This window comes from Eptatretus burgeri, chromosome 16 (assembly GCF_056783735.1).
Source record: "Eptatretus burgeri isolate ZD-2024b chromosome 16, Ebu_testis_v1, whole genome shotgun sequence".
Taxonomy (NCBI): Eukaryota; Metazoa; Chordata; class Myxini; order Myxiniformes; family Myxinidae; genus Eptatretus; species Eptatretus burgeri.
Genome location: NC_140976.1, coordinates 62,517,745 through 62,539,284, shown reverse-complemented (window position 1 = coordinate 62,539,284; position 21,540 = coordinate 62,517,745). Strand labels below are relative to the sequence as shown.

Here is a 21,540-nt window from a genome sequence, read left to right as displayed (position 1 = left end):
AGTGGTGACCCGTCCAGGATTGTGCACAATAGCCAAGGAAACCGCTTAGGCAGCACCAACGCTCTGCACAGAGTATGGTCCCGATGGATGGATGGATGATCAAAACGACGCATTGCAGCTCGAGCCAGCCCAGTAAAATGTTCCAAAGTTAACCCCACTGCAGGAAAAGCACAGTTCTCCAACGCTCGACAGAAAAAGGTCCCAGGCTTCTGAAGTCACGTGAGGAAACATGGGGGGAAAACACGATGGTTTTGGTGGCGTACAAATCGAGTTCAAAAACAAACGGATCCGAAATGCACTGGCACCAAGCATTGCCAACCTTTTCATCCATCTTACTTAAAAGAACCGTGGGGAGAATGGAATGCAGCAGTCCGGTGAATGCAAATATTAAGCTGACAAATTAGGCCTCAAATCATTAGCGGCCGGAGCAAAAATTTACTCGTAATTGGGAAAAAATGATGACGCAGTGCCGTGGAGTTTCGAACAGCTTTAACATTCAGGGCGCAAGGATAGTAGGAGGCAGCAAGGCCCTGGTTTGTGTTCGGTTAGGTAAATGGGAAGGATCAAAAAATAAACACTTTCCAAGAGGTTTGTGTGAATTTTTCAAAAGGGAACTTTTCTATCGCCAAGTAAACCAACTCTCGATAAGGCTACAACTTATGTACAAGGAGTGTCTCATTAAAAACGTTTGTGTCCAAGTGACGAGGCTCTGGGACACATCAAGTGGGGACGTTCTATGAGGGAAATTGGAAAATCTATACGAACCATCTGAGAGATCAAAAATGTAAACATTAACATAAAAATACAAATACTACATCTAGAGTTGTTTTGTTTTTTTAAGAACGTAAAAAAAAACATCAGGATATTTGTTCATTCCAATGCAATCGTTGGCCGAGCTTTTTGACCGGCTCCTAGTTCACCTACATTCACCTGGTACAGAGTGACTGTGTACTCCGTTGTCCAAAAACAACTGGAACTTTGCAAAAATGGGGAGGCAAACCTGCGAGGGGTTGGGGGTAAGAGGGGAAACGAGCAATGGCCTAACAGATTTAGAAGCATAAAAATCAACGTGGTCGGTCGCTCAGCACCTGGGAAGGTAGATATACAAGTTAGAGCTGTAATCCATATTTAAGGTGTCTTCGGGTACCTGGCAGTTTTGACATATGGAGTTTCTTCATTCAGCGTGTTGTTGATTTTCCGAAAAGTGTGTGGTTCAGGTTCAACCCTAACCCTAACCCTAACCCTAACCCTAACAAACCCTAACCCTAACCCTAACCCTAACAAACCCTAACCCTAACCCTAACCCTAACAAAACCCTAACCCTAACCCTAACCCTAACCCTAACCCTAACCCTAACCCTAACCCTAACCCTAAGCTGTTAGGTGTTGTGAGTGTGCCAAACATCCCTCAACATGAATTGAGCAAGGTCTTCATCCTGCGGCCTACTGCTGGAGGGGGTTGAAATCTTGAAAAGGTCACTATATGCTCAGTGAAAATTCCAAAGGCTGTGAGACGTTCCGTGCAAATGAATGAATTCACATTCATGAAAACGAGAATCTATAACTGTAAAGTAAGAAAAATAAAAACAATTAAATGAACGTATTGCTTCAAGCTCAAACCAAGTGTCTGTGAGTGCACAATTAGCTATGAAACATACAATGGATGCCACAGGTGTCTCACCAATCGTGGATAAGAGATTGGTGCCTCCACATGTTAAATTACTGGAAATTAACCCAATTTGTATTCACTGCACCGATGATGGTTTGCAAACAGGTGGATTGTTTGTTTTTGGTCCCCCAACCATGTGTGAACCCAACTGGGGGCGTTAGTTGCGGCGTTGTCTGTCTGTGCGTCCGCATACTCGTCCAGATGCTCTACTCGAAAATCACTGGATACAATTATTTCGTATTCGGCACGTATCCAATAACATCTGGGCATGAGGTACGTCAAATGATTTTGGGATCAAGAGTAATGGGACACACGATTTAATTTACGAATTTTGGCAAAAAAAACACATTTCGCAGGAGAGAAAAGTACATGATGCTTTCAGGAAGCAATGTTTATTTTTATACACTTTGCAATCTCAGCTACAAACACCAAACTCTATTAGTTATATACAATTCATTTTGTTAGTTATTTAAATGTAAAATCAACACTTCCTATTTTAAGGTGAGTTTGGGGGCTGTGTCTGTGATAAGGACTTGCAATCTTGTTTTTTCTCACCTGGAACAAAAATTGTTCAGGTGAGATGTTAGAATCGTGCGGTGTCAGTCAGTCGGTATGATCTCCGAAACTACATGCACAATTTCAATGAAACTTCACCAAAACCTTCATCACCCATGATGCACTAAAGTTTGTTTGTGACATTAAAAAAAAATCAGGCTATAAGGGTTTTGACCCCCCCCCCAAAAAAAATGGTCTGGTTGGACCCTGCCATTCACCGATCCACTATTCACTGACCCCGCATATTCACAGTTCATAAAATGTGACCTTCTACATTCGCGACCCTGTGCTTTACATTTTTCCCCCGTGGGCATATTCGTGGTTTTTCTGACCTGCTTCTACATTCATTGCCCAATTCTTCACGTGGTCATGGTTTTTCTGACCTGCTTCTACAATCGCGGGCCTCTTCTTAACGTAATCGCAGTTTTTCTGATGTGCTTCTGCATTTGCGGCCCTATTCTTCGCATATTCATGGTTTTCTGACCTGCTTCGACATGTGCGACCCTATTCTTCATGTATGCCTGGTTTTTCTGACCTGCTTCTACATTTGCAGCCATGTGCTTCGTGTTTACACTGTTTTTCACAGGCATTTTAACGGTTTTTTCTGAATTGCTTCTACATTCGCGGCACTGTGCTTTGCGTATTTGCAGTTTTTCATGGGATTTTTGATTAATCGGTTTTCCCTTATGAATCACGAACTGCCAGGAACCTATCCCCGTTTTTCCCATTGAAACAATGCCCTGACATTCGCGACATTTTACAGGGACGCATCCCCCGCAAATGTCAGTGTCCAACAATATTTGCTTTTTTTCTCCGAAACCACACAATTTGAATGAAACTTTACCACAGCCTTCATCACCCATGATGCTAAAAGTAATAGTCATATTTTCACCAAACTTTGGGGAACTTTTGAGGAGCAAAGCCTCCTGATGCCTTGCAAATCCCATAAAAATTGCATATTAAGTATGTCAAATTAAAGGTCAAAAGTCATCAATTCCAGGATTGCTACTTTTGACTTCTTCTCAAACAGCATTCACCTGATTTAGATGCAACTTGGTAGGAATCATTTCTACATGTTGCTTCACAAGTTTGTTCAAACCATCTGCTAATTTACATATTCCGTGGGTCATCCATGACTACCAGTGGTCCTTGGTTATATAAGGTGAGTGCAGAGGCATTGCCACTTTGTTTTGTTTTTTAAGAACGTAAAAGGAGTGAACAGTCATAATCAGAAAGAATAATTCTTTTTTTTTTTAGAAAATTTAACTTGATAAAAGAAATATGAAGAAGTATTATATATCACCGGAGCAGCTAAGTAGTTTCCAGGCATATGAAATCCAATTTTGAGGATATTTAAAATTAGAATTTGAAGTCAATGGATATGCCTATGCCCACGTGAGATGATGTCAACCCACTGTTTTGTTTGATCTCAAATCAAGGTGTGTGTGTGACGACTTTTATTGCAAAAGTATCAAAGAAAAAAAGTCAAAATAGTCAAAAACATGAGAAAATCAAACCAGTTCCAAACAATTTTGTTTTTGAAGAAATCATAAGCAACAATAAGGTTAAGCAAGCAAAATAAGCACAAAGTAAATTTAATGAAGGAGAGAGAGTAAGCACCAAATGGCCATCAGATATTTTACAAAAATCATCATTTTATACACCATAATTTCTCAAAAAGGTTGGCGAAGCTTTGAGTGATTGAAACGGGATGCAGGATGGCAGTATGGATTGAAAACCAACAACAATAATTGGAAACAAAGTAGTTTTAAATGGCCATCCACCGGGATGAATGTCTGCTAGGAAAAAAGAACCACAGGATCTGTTTTGATACGGTTAGATTTATAAATTAAATACAAATGATAACAAATACAAGTGTTAAGCAAAAGGTCTAAATCTCGATACGAGAGCGTGCTGAAGCTTTTGGTGTACATACCAATGATCGCCAGACCTAATTAGAATTACATCACGACCTGTTTATCACAAGGAATTGTGGGATACAAGCAAGGGTCAGTTCATTTCCATATTGAGGGTGGATGATAGACTTGCTTTGATGAAGATTCATATCGATGGTGCCACTTTATCATGTTCAGTGATTTCCAAAAATCGGTGAAATAATCTGCATTTAGATGGTTGTGAACAAGAACTACAGAAAAATATGCGCAATTTGGCTCGATGATGATGATGATGATGATTTTGTATGCAGTCTGTGGCTGCTGGTTGCATCATTGCTTGGAGCACGGCTGTGCCACTAATGCAGTGCCCCCCATTTCCAGTAAGCTGGTACAGGGAGTCAACCGACCTGGTGTTATTTAACAACATGACAGGAGCTCAAACTCAAGACACCAATATCTTAAGCCAGGATGATGACGATGACGATGACGATCAATAGTGTCAACTTCAAAGATCTTGTGAAAATAATAATATGGTTATCAAGAGTCCAATGACAACACAGGACCTGCATCCCCATAGGATTAAACACTTCATGGAATATTATAATTTTCATGAGGAATGTCTGTATTACAGTTTTTACCAACATAAACACTGTGATATCATTGAAGGTTTGGTCCATTATTGATGTACTCTTAATTATATGGCTTGGAATATGGGGAAGATGTATAATATAATAATTATTTTGTTTGTTTCACAATTAATTTGCCAGTCATGAGCTCATGTTACAACAAATAAACAAATACAAGTGAACCTTATTCCCCATGGTTCACCCATGACTTCACATCTCCATTCCCATCCTTCCTCCACGTACTCATGTTTACTTCATATTCCTTCGCAAAAAATATTTACCTGAAGAATATTAACAGGAGAAATACGATTCTCTCATACTAATCACATGGCTGCGGGTTTGCGTCATTGCTGGGAGCACTTCTCGTGATGCTGATGCAATGCCCCCCTGTAGGTTAGAGCATGGATATGCAATTTATTCAGCATGCCAGCGATAACTTGCCTACTCTTCACCATTGGACCTTCAACATCCACCAGTGGATGGCAGCAGATGGGAAAGCTGGTTTTGAGGGATAAAGAGTGACACTGCAAACAAAAGGATAATATATTCTGACGATCATGACTGGCTGATGCCAGGATCGTGCTATCCAACCTGTGAAGAACTGGCTAAAACCACTGCCAACTCATCGGTGAAGATCCAAGAATGAAACAGTTGCTCCATCTCAAAAAGACCCTCGTCTGACCGTGCACCTCCGTCTAGGACGGCATGCAGGTGGTCCCGCACGGCGGCAAGCCGGGTGCTCAGAGCTTGGGCCAACGGTGAAGACAAAGTGTGGGTCGAGAACGTGGCCGTGGGCGGCAAGGCTGCTCGGGTCGCAAAAACAGCGAGTCGAAGGGAAGCTCGATTTCTGTCCCATGCAAAGAGTACATTTGGGAAGGTACATGAGTTCATGGAAAACAAATTCCATTACAGGTGAGGTACAATACTGTGCAAAGGTCTTAGGCCACCTTGAAAATAAACATTTTTGTTCTCACATTCGCATATTATGATAAACAAAAGGTGTTATAATGATCATGTTTTATTAAAGAAACCAAAATGAATTGATATATATATATATATATATATATATATATATATATATATATATATATATATATATATATATATATATATTTCTTTTTCTTTCGGCTGCTCCCGTTAGGGGTCGCCACAGCAGATCATCCGTTATGATCCGCATAATGATTTTGCACAGGTTTTACGCCGGATGCCCTTCCTGACGCAACCCTGATCGCGTGTATATATATATATATATATATATATATATATATATATATATATATATATATATATATATATATATATATATATATATATATATATATATATATATATATATATATATATATATATATATATATATATATATATATATATATATATGACCAGTCGAAAGTTTGGACACACCTACTCATTCAAAGGTTTTTCTTTATTTTTACTATTTTCTACATTGTGGAATAATAGTGAAGACATCAAAACTATGAAATAATACAAATGGAATTACTCTCAAGTCCTGAATAAGCATGCATGCACGCTTATTTTTTTTAGAGGTGAAAATCCCCCCTACACAGCCTCTATTCGGGTCTCCACGCTTATTAAAAAATCGTTCTTGCCACCCTCAGGTCATATTTACACCGGCGAGCGTGTAGGGTGACAATGTTGTCCAGTCGAGAGATGTGTCGTCCTGATGTAATGTATGTATTTGAACAATAAAATACATGTTCTCTATTTGTCACGTTTCTGGTTTTTCCACCCTGCCCTCTTATTCGGACCTGCATGCTAATTAGACTTTTGTGGATTTTCCACCCTACACGCTTATTCCGCCCTCAACTCTTATTAAAATTTGGAAAAATGTTCCACCCTACATGCTTATTCAGACCCCCACGCTTATTCGGGACTTGAGAGTATGTTGCAATGAAAAAAGTTAAACAAATCAAAATATATTTTAGATTCTTCAAATTAGTCACCCTTTGCCTTGATGACAGCTTTGCACACTCTTGGCATTCTCTCAACCAACTTCATGAGATAGTCACCTGAAATGCTTTTCCATTAACAGGTGTGCCTTGTTAAAAGTTAATTTGTGGAATTTCTTTCCTTCTTAATGCATTTGAGCCAATCAGTGTTGTGACATGGTGGGGTTGGAATACAGTAAATACCCCTATTTGGTAAAAGACCATTATTTTGTCTGTACTGTATTCGTCCATATTATGGCAAGAACAACTCAACTAAGCAAAGAGAAATAACAGTCCATCATTACTTTAAGACAGGAAGGTCAGTCAATCCGGAAAATTTCAAGAACTTTGAAAGTTTCTTCAAGTGCAGGCACAAAAACCATGAAGTGCGATGATGAAACTGGTTCTCATGAGGACCGCCACAGGAAAGGAAGACCCAGAGTTTCCTCTACTGCAAAGGATGAGTTTATTACAATTAGCAGCCTCAGACATCGTCAATTAACTGCACTTCAGATTACAGCCCAAGTAAATGCTTCACAGAGTTCAAGTAACAGATACATCTCAACATCAACTGTTCAGAGGAGACTGCATGAATCAGGCCTTCATGGTCTAATTGCTGCAAAAAAAACCACCACAAAAGAACACCAATAAGAAGAGACTTGCTTGGGCCAATAAACACGAGCAATGGACATTAGACCGGTGGAAATCTGTCCTTTGGTCTGACGAGTCCAGATTTGAGATTTTTGGTTACAACTGCCGTGTCTTTGTGAGACGCAGAGAAGGTGAACGGATGATCTGTGCATGTGTGGTTCCCACCATGAAGCATACAGGAGAAGGTGTGGGGGTGCTTTGCTGGTGACACTGTCGGTGATTTATTTAGAATTCAAAACACACTTAGTGGGACCGTCATTTGTTTTTCAACAGGACAATGACCCAAAACACACCTTCAGGCTGTGTAAGGGCCATTTTCCAAGAAGTAGAGTGATGGAGTGCTGCATCAGATGACCCAGCCTCCACAATCACCCAACCTAAACCAAACTGAGATGGTTTGGGATGAGTTGGACCACAGAGTGAAGAAAAGGGAGCCAACAAGTGCTCAGCATATGTGGGAACTCCTTCAAGACTGTTGGAAAAGCATTCCAGGTGACTACCTCATGAAGCTGGTTGAGAGAATGCCAAGAGTGTGCAAAGCTGTCATCAAGGCAAAAGGTGGCTACTTTGAAGAATCTAAAATACTAAATATAGTTTGATTTGTTTAACACTTTTTTTTGGTTACTACATAATTCCATCGGTGTTATTTCATAGTTTTGATGTCCTCACTATTATTCTACAATGTAGAAAATAGTAAAAATACAGAAAAACCCTTGAATGAGTAGGTGTGTCCAAACTTTTGACTGGTACTGTATATGTTTATATATATATATATATATATATATATATATATATATATATATATATATATATATATATATATATATATATATATATATATATATATATATATATATATATATATATATTAAATCTCTTCATTGAAAACCCGCGATGTCGTGAATCCGCGAAAAGTGAACCGCGATATAGCGAGGGAGCACTGTGTATATATATATATATATATATATATATATATATATATATATATATATATATATATATATATATATATATATATATATATATTATGGTTGAGGACACACACACACACAAACACACACACACACACACACACACACACACACACACACACACACACACACACACACACACACACACACACACACTCCTCCCCTCAAGGAAATTTGCTGGATGTACATTTTAGCTCTCATACGAGCCTCGACATTGTATCCAAAAAAAATTAAAATAAAGTAATTTGTGTAGTTCTGAAAATCATAAAAAAATAATGCTGAGTTCATCGGCGGAGGCATAGAAAACGTCTAGGCCAATCTCCACCAAATCTTATATAAGTGCTGGGGATATCCAGGTTCAGGTCATGGGTACAAAAAACGTCCCCCTCCCCGCACCTCCCCTCCCCCCAACAAGGTAATGTCCGGGGGGGGGGGAACTATGCAGGGGTTAGGGGTTCTGGCACATGTTGTGGAGTGAAAATGTTGAAAACTCGTTAATAATTTGGTTTGTGTGTGTTTTTTTATGTTTGTTTGTTACTCCTTCACAGCCTAAACCACTGGTGGGAAAAGCTCACCCAGCCAGACAGTTCCCAGAACCCCCACCTTCTGGGTAGCCCCTGCTAATTTATAATACCTGTATTAACGAATTTAATTTCAACATTTTGTGTGACCACCTCTTACATGCAAAACAGCAGAAACATGTTTGGGAATGTTTTCCTGCAATTTCTGGAGAAATTCCATTGGGAGGGTTGTTCCATGCATTCTGCAATGTTTCCCAGATTTCATCTTTTAACAGAAAATAAAAACTAAAATTACCCCCGGTTTGGGGTGACGGTCATCTCTGAAGCTCTGTAGATGTGAATCTCTGATTGGCTTAGAATGGCTTCGATGTCGTCTTGTCTTTTGGTTCAACGTACAGACGAAAGCCCGGGAGTAAAAAGGATAGAAAACCTCAGAAATCAAACTACATTTCTGGGTCATAAATGGCGGATGATATTTTGACAATGGATGATTTCACAAGTTTACAGCATCGGTGACCTTGACATTGACCTTCAATCGTGTCTAAAGTCATACCGTCGTGCATCACTCATCGACCCCTATCTACATACCAAGTTTCATCAAGATCAGGAAAAAAATTTTTGACCTTATAACATCGACGATTTTTCTAACTTTGAAGACACGTGACTCGATAACCAGGACGAATTAAAAAAAAAAACCTGTCCCGACCAAATTTAGATATTGTTCCATATTATCAGAATCTGAAGAAATTTCGAAGATCGGATCACAAACGGCGGAGGAGATAGATTTTGAAAATGGACGATTTCGCAACTTTGGAGTGGCCTTGACCTTGACCTTCAATCAGGTCTAAAGTCACACCGTCATGCCTCACTCATCGTCCCCTACCTACATACCAAGTTTCATCAAGATCGGGCAAATTTTTTTTTGACCGCATCACATCGACGGTTTTTCCAACTTTGAAGACACGCGACTCAATAACCAGGACGAATTTCAAAAAACCGGCCTGACCAAATTTAGATATTGTTCCATATTATCAGAATCCGAAGGAATTTCGAAGATCAGATCATAAACGGGGGAGGAGATAGATTTTGAAAATGGACGATTTCGCAACTTTGGAGTGACCTTGATGTTGACCTTGACCTTCAATCGGGTCAAAGGTCCTACCGTCGTGCATCCCTCATCGACATCTACCCACATACCAAATATTAAGAAAATCGGAAGAAAAAAATGGGGACGTACGTACGTACGGACATCGAGACTGGTTTTATTAGGTCATCTCGTTAGAGATGACCTAACAAGACCATTCCTCAGACTCAAACTCCTGTTGTAAGATGTCAACGACATGGAGGTCCGAAGATTCCACGGCCTTAAGGGGTGCACAAATGAGAGTTTCTCATCAACAACTCTCAATCCTATATATCAGTGGTATTCATTCCTTGGATGAATTTGGGTGTAATCCAAGATGGTCTGAAACCAGTATGTTCTCAGTCATCGACAGTGGTATGACCTGATCCAAAGTTCTTCCCAGGTGTACAGGTTTTCATGATAAATTATCAAAAAGGAAGTGTGCTAAAAGTTTACAATCGATTTTCAGGAAAGTAAACATGCTTCTTATTAAAAACAAGGATGCAAGTTCTCATCAAGAATACGACTCCCAACACACCTCAAATGGTTTGAACTGTTATATAAATGAATCCATCAATTTAACTTTTGGTGAATTCCCATTTATTTGGAACAGGGGAGGAGGTGGAGAAGTGGGGGAGAAATGGGGGGGGGGAGGGGGATTCATTTAGTGTTCCAATCCCTTATGATGCTGGGAAGTCAAGTGAAAATCCTATTAATAATTATAGGTATTTGTTCAAATCCTTTTGTTTGCTAACATACTTGTAAATCATGTCCAGGTACAATGATGCCAACTAACATTGTTGCCCTGCATGTGATTTCTGTACTAATATAAGGTCCACTGGGACCCTTTTGTAAATGTTTTTGTTTTTTTTAATTAATAAACAAGGATGCAAGTCCTCATTGAGGATACAGCCCCCAACTACACCCTAAAAATGGGATGTGTAGATTTTACATCAAAATAAATAAATATGCTGGGAGTGGAGATGGTGATGCATATAAATAAATAATTCAAAGTGTTCTCTTTCAACTCCTGTGCCAGAGCCTGTGTTTTGCAGTGGCTGGGAAAAGTATGGCAATGAGTCTTCAGGTCGTCTGGTCCGCAAGGCTCTGATAAGAGGGGGTTATCCAGGAGATGCTCCATTGTTTGAGGAACCTCTCCACAGCCACAATCGATAGGGCCATTTCGATTATATCCCCATTTCTGCAGAAGGTGCAGCGTCCAACTCCAGTCCTGAGGCGATTGAGACACAGCCAGGTTGGCTCCATGTCTCACTGGCTCCTTTTGGCATGGACTCCTCAGGGTCAAGTGACAGCTTGTGAGGTCTTGATTGTAGTTGCATTGACCAAACATCTATCCTGCAGCTGTGGGGGTTACCATGCAGAGGCTAAACAGTATGAAGGAAACTATTCCTGGAATCCAACCTCTTGGGTACTGGCTTGTGTGGAAAGAGTGGGTGGCAAGAGTCACATTCCTGCTTGGTGCTTTTATATTTGTGAGGAGATGCCCTTCTGATGGAAGGTGGATCAATACCACATAGCAAATAAAGGCCATCCACATGTATTGGTTTAGGGAAACCAGAAATAGCTCCCCAAGGCCGTTGTTGAGGACTGTATCAATCTTCTTGGCATGTGAGAAACAGCTGCAAATAGGCCAAGCATATTCTGCTGCTGAATAACACAAGGCGAGTGCAGTCCCTGGGTCTATTCCCCATTTAGAGTTGGTCAACTTCCTCAAGATGGTGTTTCTGGCTCCTGCCCTTGTCTTTGTCCTAAAGACATGATCTTCATAGCTGAGGGTGCGATCCAGGGTACCTCCAAGGTATATTGGCTTGGATCATACGAGTCAGCCATCTCCCATCCCAGTGGACATTCAGCTTTGGTTGCATCCCTATTCTTAAGATGAAAGGCACTGACTTGCATCTTCTCTGGATTAGCCCACAAGTGGTTGACGGCGTAATAGTTGGCTAACCCAGCCAGTGCATCAGTGAGGTACTGCTCCGCTTTCTCAAAGGATTGATCCTGGGATGCAATGCAGAGATCATCAACATACACGAAACTCCGAGTGTTTGGATGTGTGTGTTGATCATTTGTGTTGACATCAAACAGGAAGGGAGAAATAATGTGGGGGAGAGTATTTATTTTGACACACTCTGCCGTCTCCAACTACCAAATCAAAGTGGTGTGCTAATGGTGGAGATGGTAAAGTGTTTCAAAATGAATAAATCATTCAAGGTGGAACATAGGTCGTAGAATGGTAAAATATATACAAATAAACAACAACAAAAAAACCAATGTCACCCGCAGGGTGACCCTTATCTTGCCAAAAGGTGACCACGTGTGACTTCTTTGAGGTCACACTGAGGTGAACAGAGCTGCTATCCACCAGGAGCGACTCCTTGAGGAATTATCTGCCTACGAGAGATTCCGATGAGAATTGTTCTACAGAGTAACCATGAAAAATATGCGTTTGCCTCATAACGTCACCAAATGACGTCATAATGTCTCAAGCTTGACATATCAAGAAAGCACGAATTGAGGTGTTCAATTTGAGGTACTACATGATATGGTTCCTAAAACTTGAAAATTTGACCTTGGGGTCAAATATGTTTGACCTGAGGTGCTAACCATGATGGTCAAGGCCAATCGCCACCAAAAATTAATCAGCTGAGCGCCAGACCATGAACTATATTCCCATGAAGTTTGAAGACGATCCGATCAAAATTACTCAAAAAATAAGGGTTTCATCGACTCCCCTGATTTGCAACAAAGTGACCTTGACCTTTGACCTTGACCTCCAAAATTTTATGCGCTGAAAGGGACCTCTATAGGCCTCTGATATGCGAAGTTACAAAAATTTCCAATGATAACTGTGCTCTGCAGAATTTTTTATACGTGATTACAGACAAACAAAAAAAACAAAACATACAATATGACTAACATATCTTGCAAAAACTTCGTTTTGGCAAGATAAATATGCTTTTGCCTCATAACATCACCAAATGACGTCATAATGTCTCAAGCTTGACATATCTCGAAAGCACTCATCGCGGTGTTCAATTTGAGGTACTACACGATATGGTTCCTAAAACTTGAAAATTTGACCTTGGGGTCAAATATGTTTGACCTCCAGCGCTAACCATGAAGGTCAAGGCCGATCGCCACCAAAAATTAATCAGCTGAGCGCCAGACCATGAACTATATTCCCATGAAGTTTGAAGACGATCCCATCAAAATTACTCAAAAAATAAGGGTTTCGTCAACTCCCCTGATTTGCGACAAAGTGACCTTGACCTTGAAAATTTTATGCACCGAAAGGGACCTCTATAGGCCTCTGATATGCGAAGTTACAAAAATTTCCAATGATAACTGTGCTCTGCAGAGTGATCGATACGTGACTACAGACAAACAAAAAATAAAAATAAAAAAACATACAAGCTGATTAACATATCTTGCAAAAACTTCGTTTTGGCAAGATAATAAATCAAGGTGGCATGCCGATAGAGGTGATGGTAAAGTGTATATAAATAAAAAAAACTCAGGTTGATATGTTGGCAGTGGAGATGGTAAAGTGTATATAAGCATATACAATCCTGTAACAAAAACATTTTTTTTTTAATCTTTAATTTTCAAAATTCCAAATTGCCTCTGATCCCAAAAATCAATTGACGTGTGTCATGCCCAGACGTTATTGCACACATGCCAAATGTGAAAGGAATGCATCCAGTCATTTTCGAGTATAGGCTTTGGACAGACAGACAGCACCCCAAAATACAAGCCCCCAACCGGACTGATGCCTGGGTGGGGCTTCAAAAGGAAACCAAGGCCGGAATAGAATGAAACCAGAATGCAATAAAACGAGTGGCAAGATAAATGAAATAAGAAAGAAAAGTCGACATAAGCTAATGAAACAGCCAACCAACAACCAATATCCTGCATGAATTAGCCAATCAAATGGAGGACGAGTACGTTATAAGGGGCCTCAATCAAAATGAATTATCAATGCACGCAGAACTGGAACAGCAGTAACTTAGAAAGATGCGCAAAAAGGAGTTTATCATCAAACAAAATACGAGGGAGTTGCTTCCGTAACTTTTTTCTCCAATATGTTAAAAAAACGACCCCTTTATTGCAGGTGATAAAAGCAATAATGAGCACATAACGTACGTCGCGATGATGTGCAGGCAGCCTGAGTCGGCATGCCTTGGGTGCCAGTGCAGCAAAGTGCCATGGAGAGGGCTGCTCGATTCAGAGCAGAGGAGCCATGACGGGCTCGCAAGAAGCGGGTGGCAACGAAGCGCTTCCTCCAGCTTCGGCACAAATCCCGCGAGGGTCTCTGAGGGAGCCGATACCTTGAGTATAAGCCTCGGATGAACGGAGAGATGAGCAACGATGTTGAGAGCTTGTTCATCTGTGCCACACAGGAATGACAGGAGGGTTCGTAATGGAGAAAGATGGATGGTGAGCAGCATGCTGAGTGAGGAAGAGAATGTGGGTTGCAGAAAGTGTAAGAGTGCAACATCTATGATATTGAAACACAAAAGATCTTGAAAAAGTTAGTCTCGAAAACAAATGTGAAATTTAGACCTTCAAAGAGACCAATCATTACAATTGAACACAACATTTTATCTAACTTAACACAATGTTGATGCATCCTGCTTAAGTTTCAAATCTGCACAAATCGTCACTGGAAAAGCCACGAGAGTCAATATCTCAAAACTTATGCTCTTCAGATCAGATATTAACCCCACGATCCTACATAGACATTTCAAGATTCTTCCATGCATATATAAGTTGGTGTAGGCCATTGTGTGTTGATATCCAAAACAAATTGTGACTGTTTTCATTCATTTGTTCAGAGCTTCCCCAGAAGCTCCTCCTGGTATAAACCAACCTCAAGTTTGAAGGTGCATCAAAAGAAAAGAATAAGCCACCATGACAATTATTGCAATACATTGTTGCCTCCTCTTTTGTATTTGACCAGACGTAAACTGCTCCCAAGGAGCTCAACAGACATCTTAAACGAGAAAATAGAAATGGATGCGAGTACATCGATGGATACGCCTCCGTCCGCATTTGATGTCAACTCACTGTTGCGTTCGATACGAATTAAAGGTCACATGAGAGACACCGGAAGAGAGAGAGAGAAGAGAGATAACATCAGATGCTTCCAACTTGAGTTATGGTCTGTAACATAATCTGCAAAAGGGCACATGACTGTTACCCTTTGACCTGTTGAACCTGAAAGGTAATCGGTGTAGCTTTGCATTACAGTCCGTACTTGTGCAAAATTTGGTTGAAATTCCTTCAGTGGTTCACAAGTTATTGTGGTAATATAAAACTTATAACAGATGGATGTTCATCATCAACAAGCAGTTGGACAACCCAAAAATAGAATGCCTCGGGCCTTCAGCTACAGAAGCAAAACATATAAAAAGAGAAATTAGTTGGAAAAGTCAAACCATTAATTATGACAGATATCACCCACTGACCTGCAGAGCGATTCCGATCTTCAATTCTTGCAAGATACTTCCCTGCAGCTAGCTCTTCTGTTGTCAGTATCACTTCTCCGCAGTACCAATCTACAAGCTGTGCTGCTTCCTCCTGTTGCCAGGAGCTCCGTCGGGCACGCAGCATTACAAAACGCCGCGCCATGTCACGGGGACCTATGGCTGGCAAAGTTGTCACGGCAACGGGCAGCAACCCTTTGGCCTGGCAGGTACACTGATACCTGCAGGAACGAGATCGGTTCGATTAGCTCGTCGAATGTTTCAGGTACGATACCGAATTCCAACTTTTGTATGAGAGTTGCTTCTCTACCGGAATAAGAGAGAGTCGACGCATGGTTAAAAATATGATTTTAAGAGTTTTCTTCTACAATCTGTGTCGGAGTGGCGACCCGTCCAGGATTGTGTCCAATAGCCAAGGAGACTGCTAAAGCAGCAGCAATGCTCTGCACGGAGTATGGTCCCAATCTCCTTCTCCTCCTTCTGCAATCACAATTGGAGCATTCCGTAATTATCCCTCGATTTCTGGCCTTTTGCCTTTGCACAGGCCGACTGGATTAACTGTGGGTACCAGGAACATTATAGCATTAATTCAGACACAGCCTCCTGATTTCTTGTGCACCCAGACACCAGTCTTCACCGTATTGGTTGTGCCAAGTTTGAGAATAAATTTCGTGCAATTGTAGTCCACGATATATTTACACTAGACCTCAGATGGAAATATTACCGGCACTCAAACCAAGTTATATTTTGCCAACATGTGGCAAATGCTCTAAGGCGTCAGGTGACGCAAACAGTAATGGATCAGCATTCGTCCTATGATGCTTACTTGGGGACCTTGAGTGTAAATCCCAATCTGCTGTGTAATGGTCTGACAAGGCAAGTATCAAACTGGAAAAAGTCAATGTATCAGGTTAATTTGGAAACTTGCACCCTTTTGGATGGAATAAGGGTCATTCAGTTCACGTGGTGATGCCGACAGCCATTGGTCCGGAGATTCCTGAGTCACATGTTGATGTTGCCACTCCCTTTACCCTCCCAAACACAGTAACAGTGTGACAAAACCTATCGATGAAATAAATAGCAGTATGACAAACTGAGAGTGATACAAATCTATTTAACAAGGAAAGTAGAATTTATATCAATGGAAACCGACAGGAAGTGATAAATTGGGGAGGAGGAAGAGCAGGGGTCTGCTCAGCCATCTGGGAAACAATTCGACTGGATTATTGATGAACATACCTCATAAACTCAGAAAATGCTTCCTCTCCTGAAGACTGAATCTCAGTTTTGAAACGCTTGGCCGAACGAGAGGGCAAAGCATCGGAGGAGGAAAACCCCGAAATGGCACGTGGCTCGGAGCAGCAAAGAGTCTTTGGGTTGAGGACTTCACAGCAAGTCCGGCTTGGAAAGTCTGAGGCCAACCAGAGCACAACGTCCGACAGCTTCCTGTGCAACACAGTCACATCGTCGTTATTGCTTAGAGGCAAAATTGGTGGAATATGGCTCCGATTTGATCTGTATTTCCTCCACAAGAACCTACATTGTTAAAATAAAAGTGCTGTACCTCATACTTTAATTTCATGAATACATTACTGTTGAAAATATGGATTCAAATAGGATTCAACGTTTACTTTTGACCACATTTCCTGCTCACATTGACCACATCTTTTGCAGCATATTGGAGGCCAACTTCTTTATCTCTTCCAACAGTGCAACAACCCATCATTACATGGAGATCACAAGTGAAGGTAAAACCAATGTTGAACTCAACGGAACCTCTCGGGTTTGACCCCACTTAACTGGAAAAATCCAGAGCTCTCAGCCAAACGAATGTGCACAATTATAATAACGAGGACAATTGACAAATTATGATTACTGGTAATATTTTCGCTTTAGGACTTGTCAAGCAGCTTGAGCAGTTTGTGAACACAAAACATACACGTGATGGCGATCAAAATCGAACACTTGCAGGAGGCATTGTCAACGACATACAACCCTACTACTCCTTAATACTCCATCCTTAAAAGTGACAGATCACAGTACAATATGAGAACGGCACTCGGTAGAGCACGTCCCTCCACCAGGTTGAACAGTGTACGTTTTGTATCCCAAAATATACTTGGCTTGTTCTTGTCACTGAACCAACTCAAACACCTACTTTTCGTCATAATGCATCCACAACTTTTGAAATATCATGTTGTGTTCTCATTTTTGGCCACATCTCTCAATTGCGAACAATTACTTAAAGAATGTAGAATCCGGATCTTCACCAAAATCGAACCAATTCATCCTTGTCACACCCCCAACCTGTCCACCACGTTTCGTCTGAATCCCTCCACAACTTTTTGAGATATCCTGCTCACAGACAGACAGACAAACAAAGAAAGAGGTGAATACATAACCTCCGTCCACCTTCAGCGGTGGAAATAATATACATGACATCCACCAAAAATGAAATGTATCCTGAACTCGATCGAAATCAGCCCTAATACTTGTGGTTCCAGACATGTTAGAAATCCCCCCATCAGGGGTGCAAGGGCTTGGTAATGTGTGCACGCACATTATTTCAAGGTCAGCAACACTACGGTTTCCGTTTTCATTGCACTTACGTCAATAAATATACCAGGAGTCTATTGTCAAAGGGAATAGAGAACAGTGATGGGTTGTAAGTTAATGGCATCCCACAAAAAAAAATTGTTTCAAATGATTTGCCTTTCCTCAACGTGTAAGTGATAACGCTGTACAAGTGATCCGTTTAGCATGAAAGCACGCTGTTCAATGTGACCTTGCAGTTTTCCACCAATGACAGACTTCAAAGCAGGCCTATCGCTCTAAATGCATTATGCTTGTTAGGCCCTTGGCATTTTCATCATCAACCCAAAATAAGTCGTGCGTTATTGCCGTTTAAACCGCTCGTTTTAAATACACTGAGTTGAGCCATCACTTTGTGTTTACTGTGACCTCAATATCAGAAAATTGAATCTCATGACAAAAGCACTTGATATCCATTTTCCTTTAAAAAAAGAAATAATAATAATTTTAGAAATGACATCATGATCAATATAGAAATGCCATATTGCCACAACTAATGAAAAGGGATTATCCTCTATTATTTTGAACAGTACAGAGAGAACAAAGTTGGATGTACTATTTTGGTCTCTCCTTATTTGTTTGACATCCAATGCGGTGCTGGTTGGTGGCAGTTGACAGAAACTGTTATTGTTTCCAGCAATGACTGTAGCTTGTGAATAATTTTATTCGTGTAAAAAACAGGAACACAGTTTTCAGTATGTATATTGTTCCGTGGAAAGGGGGAAGGATACATATAGTGCTGTGGCATGGCTGGAAAAAAAATAGGTAACCCCTCCCCAGGGTAGAACAAAGCACAACCATATTTTTTTTGGTTTATTATGATGTCTGAAGTAGGAAATGGATGGTTGTGAAAAAATATATTGGGGAAAGCATGTATTTTTGGTGGAATTTGTAATTATAGTGCCTGAAATTTTTGTGCGTTTTGGAAAATCATAAAAATGACTGTTAAATCTTCAATTATCAACCAATTTTCATCATTAAAATGTCATTTTTTACAGAATCAAGAGTATGTTGCTTTCAGATCATCTCAGTAGCTAAATCTGAATCATTAAGTTTTCAAAACTGAAAAAAATGTGATTTTACCAACTAATTTTATTCCGAAATGCTATCTTACATTTTGTTGTATACTAATATTTTTTGCTTTAACACTGAAACTAGCAACTATATTTAACAAAACATTTTGCATAAAATGGTCCTGAATGTGAAATTCACAAAGAGATCTAATCAAAATCATCACTGTCCAAGTCACTCTCATCTGCAGCAACAGGGGCTTCACGTTTGTTGTCACAGTCCATACCGAGACATGAACAGAAGTCAGTGCGAGGCAATCCTAATGCCAAACAGTGGCACTTCTGTGAAGTCTTGCATTCAGCATCCATACAGTACATGTGAGTTAGGTCTCGGACTTCAATGAGTGCAGCCTCTTTCACATAGTAAACAGGTTGCATTAAAGATGTGTCCTCATCCCATCTCCAGCCATTACCAATTGGGCTCAACTGTTGTGGTTTCGAAACTTCACATTGCATCCATATAGTTAACTGGTACTTGGCACGCAACACATGTTGAAGGAAAGCATCCTCAGTTGGAGGAAATGCTGATGCAGGTTTGTCACTCTTGCAAGCAAATTCATACCGTAACTCATCTAAGGTAGTACATAAGTTGCGATTGGATTTCCATACAATGCTAATGTGTATCGATGAGCGTCCTGCAGGTTTTCTGTCAAATCAGGAGTTGTGCACAGGGTGCTCTGAGCAGGAAGATCCTCTGCATATTGAACTAGCTTACTGAAGGCTGTTTTCTTGCCAATCTTGTAGAGACTACTGGTGCTATCACACCCAGTAAGGGGCGTGTGCAGATGGTAAGGCACGTGCTACATTTTCTCCTACATTTTGACAGATACTATGAACCGGTATAAATCTTTCCCTATTTGTTCTTTGTCTAGTGTGTCCAGAATGCACATGTATGTTAACTTTGGCAGTTTGCCTTCATTTAGATAGTGAACCAGCAAGACTAGGACATCTGTATCATCTGACTTCACTATCAGCCTTTCATGAGATGATGCCAGGTCAATGGCATGAAGAAGTATCCGAGTGTCCGCTTCTTCTTGTGTGCTGAAGAGCCGGAGAAGATTTATTTTTCCATTTGAGTCAATGGTTACAACTCTCTCAGCTTTTGGAAATCCGCCTGCAAGAGTTATACTCTGACCATTGATCAGTCCAGGTGGGTCATCTAGTATTGAATGTGATATGAATGCTGCAAGGTTTGCCTTGTTAGCAGAATTCTTTAGGAAATTCCTGTAATGTGGCACAACTCTGTCTGGAGCAATTTACATGACTTGCAACTGCAGAAGTGCCACCTCTGCGTTGTCTTTCTTGATATTTGACAGAATGGGGGACATCATAACGATCAAACACAAGGACTACAGACTTGATGTTCCATGAATTATTGAGCAGGGCAACAATTTTGCGTAAGATAAGCTGTGCAATATCCCTGAAAATGTTGAACTGCATTTCATGTATCCCTTGGAGAAGCGCCATTCCATCATATATGTAAATCCCTTGACCATCAAATGGTGGAAGCTCAAGGATTTCCTCTGTTGTTGACTCCAGTTTACTGGCTAGATCTGGTTTAACACACTTCCTCATGTTGCCATCATCATAGAACAAGGCATGTGGGATGACTGCAAGCTCATGCTGTAAGACTGTTTCCATGTTCACATTTCGCTGTTTTGGCACAGCCAGAAGCCTTCTAAATAACACTTCTGAATCAATCATCAACTTCTTGGTGTCCTTATCTATGTTAATGGACTTCTTCATGTCTGCAAAGGTCACAATCTTCTTTCGTGTTTCTGGATCCCAGAATGAAACAGCCTTAGATACTGATGCCAGCCTCTTTTCCATGAACTCTGTGTGCTTTTGACCACCCTCGTCAAGAAATCCAGCGAGACTCTTGGCTACTTCTGGGGACGCAACCTGACCTGTGATGATGTTTACCAGTTCTGAAGGCACAGTCTCTATATCAAATGGGTTCCGACTGTTGGTAATCACATTAGCCACATTCTGCACATCAGATTCATCCCTTGCTTTCCAGCTCTTTCCCAGTTTTTCCTGTACTTCCAGGATGAATATTGTTGTGCATCAGTCACCCCTATGTCAACCAATGCTTGGACATACTTTTCTTTCAGGAGAGAGAGGCTTGTCACAGTGAATTTTTGGGATAGCACTGATTTCTCAAGCTCATTCTGAACAACGTGGAATGCTTTCTCGTGTCAAGTCTGTTCTTTGTCAGATGTGGCTGCCTTCGAACATGCTGCTTCAATGTTGCGATCACTGATATAATGTCCATAACAACTCCGATGATACTTTGCATCAAAGGCAAAGAGGTCTGAATGTGTAAGCATTCGAGTATGAATCTCTTCATCATTTCGTTTGGCGGCTGCTTCCAGAACTCTCTGTCTGGTGGATTTACCACTTCCAGTTGTA

At 40.7% G+C, this 21,540-nt stretch overlaps 1 protein-coding gene across 5 annotated transcripts in view; it reads right to left on the bottom strand.

Moving 5' to 3' along the window:
- Positions 1 to 2,030: 2,030 nt before the first annotated feature.
- The window catches only part of FANCB (FA complementation group B), a 49,607-nt gene continuing 30,097 nt past the window's right edge, over positions 2,031 to 21,540 (bottom strand). For 4 of the 5 annotated variants that reach the window (XM_085860058.1, XM_085860059.1, XM_085860060.1 and 1 more), the window contains 4 exons: positions 16,706 to 16,912; positions 15,449 to 15,687; positions 14,124 to 14,367; positions 2,031 to 5,591 (listed from right to left, as the gene is read on the bottom strand). In XM_085860058.1, coding sequence (XP_085716184.1) covers positions 5,327 to 5,591; positions 14,124 to 14,367; positions 15,449 to 15,687; positions 16,706 to 16,912 — 955 coding nt within the window. In that variant the 3' untranslated portion in view covers positions 2,031 to 5,326. Of the gene's footprint in view, positions 5,592 to 10,587; positions 11,979 to 14,123; positions 14,368 to 15,448; positions 15,688 to 16,705; positions 16,913 to 21,540 lie in introns of those variants that run through there. The other variant, XM_085860062.1, reaches the window with a different exon arrangement.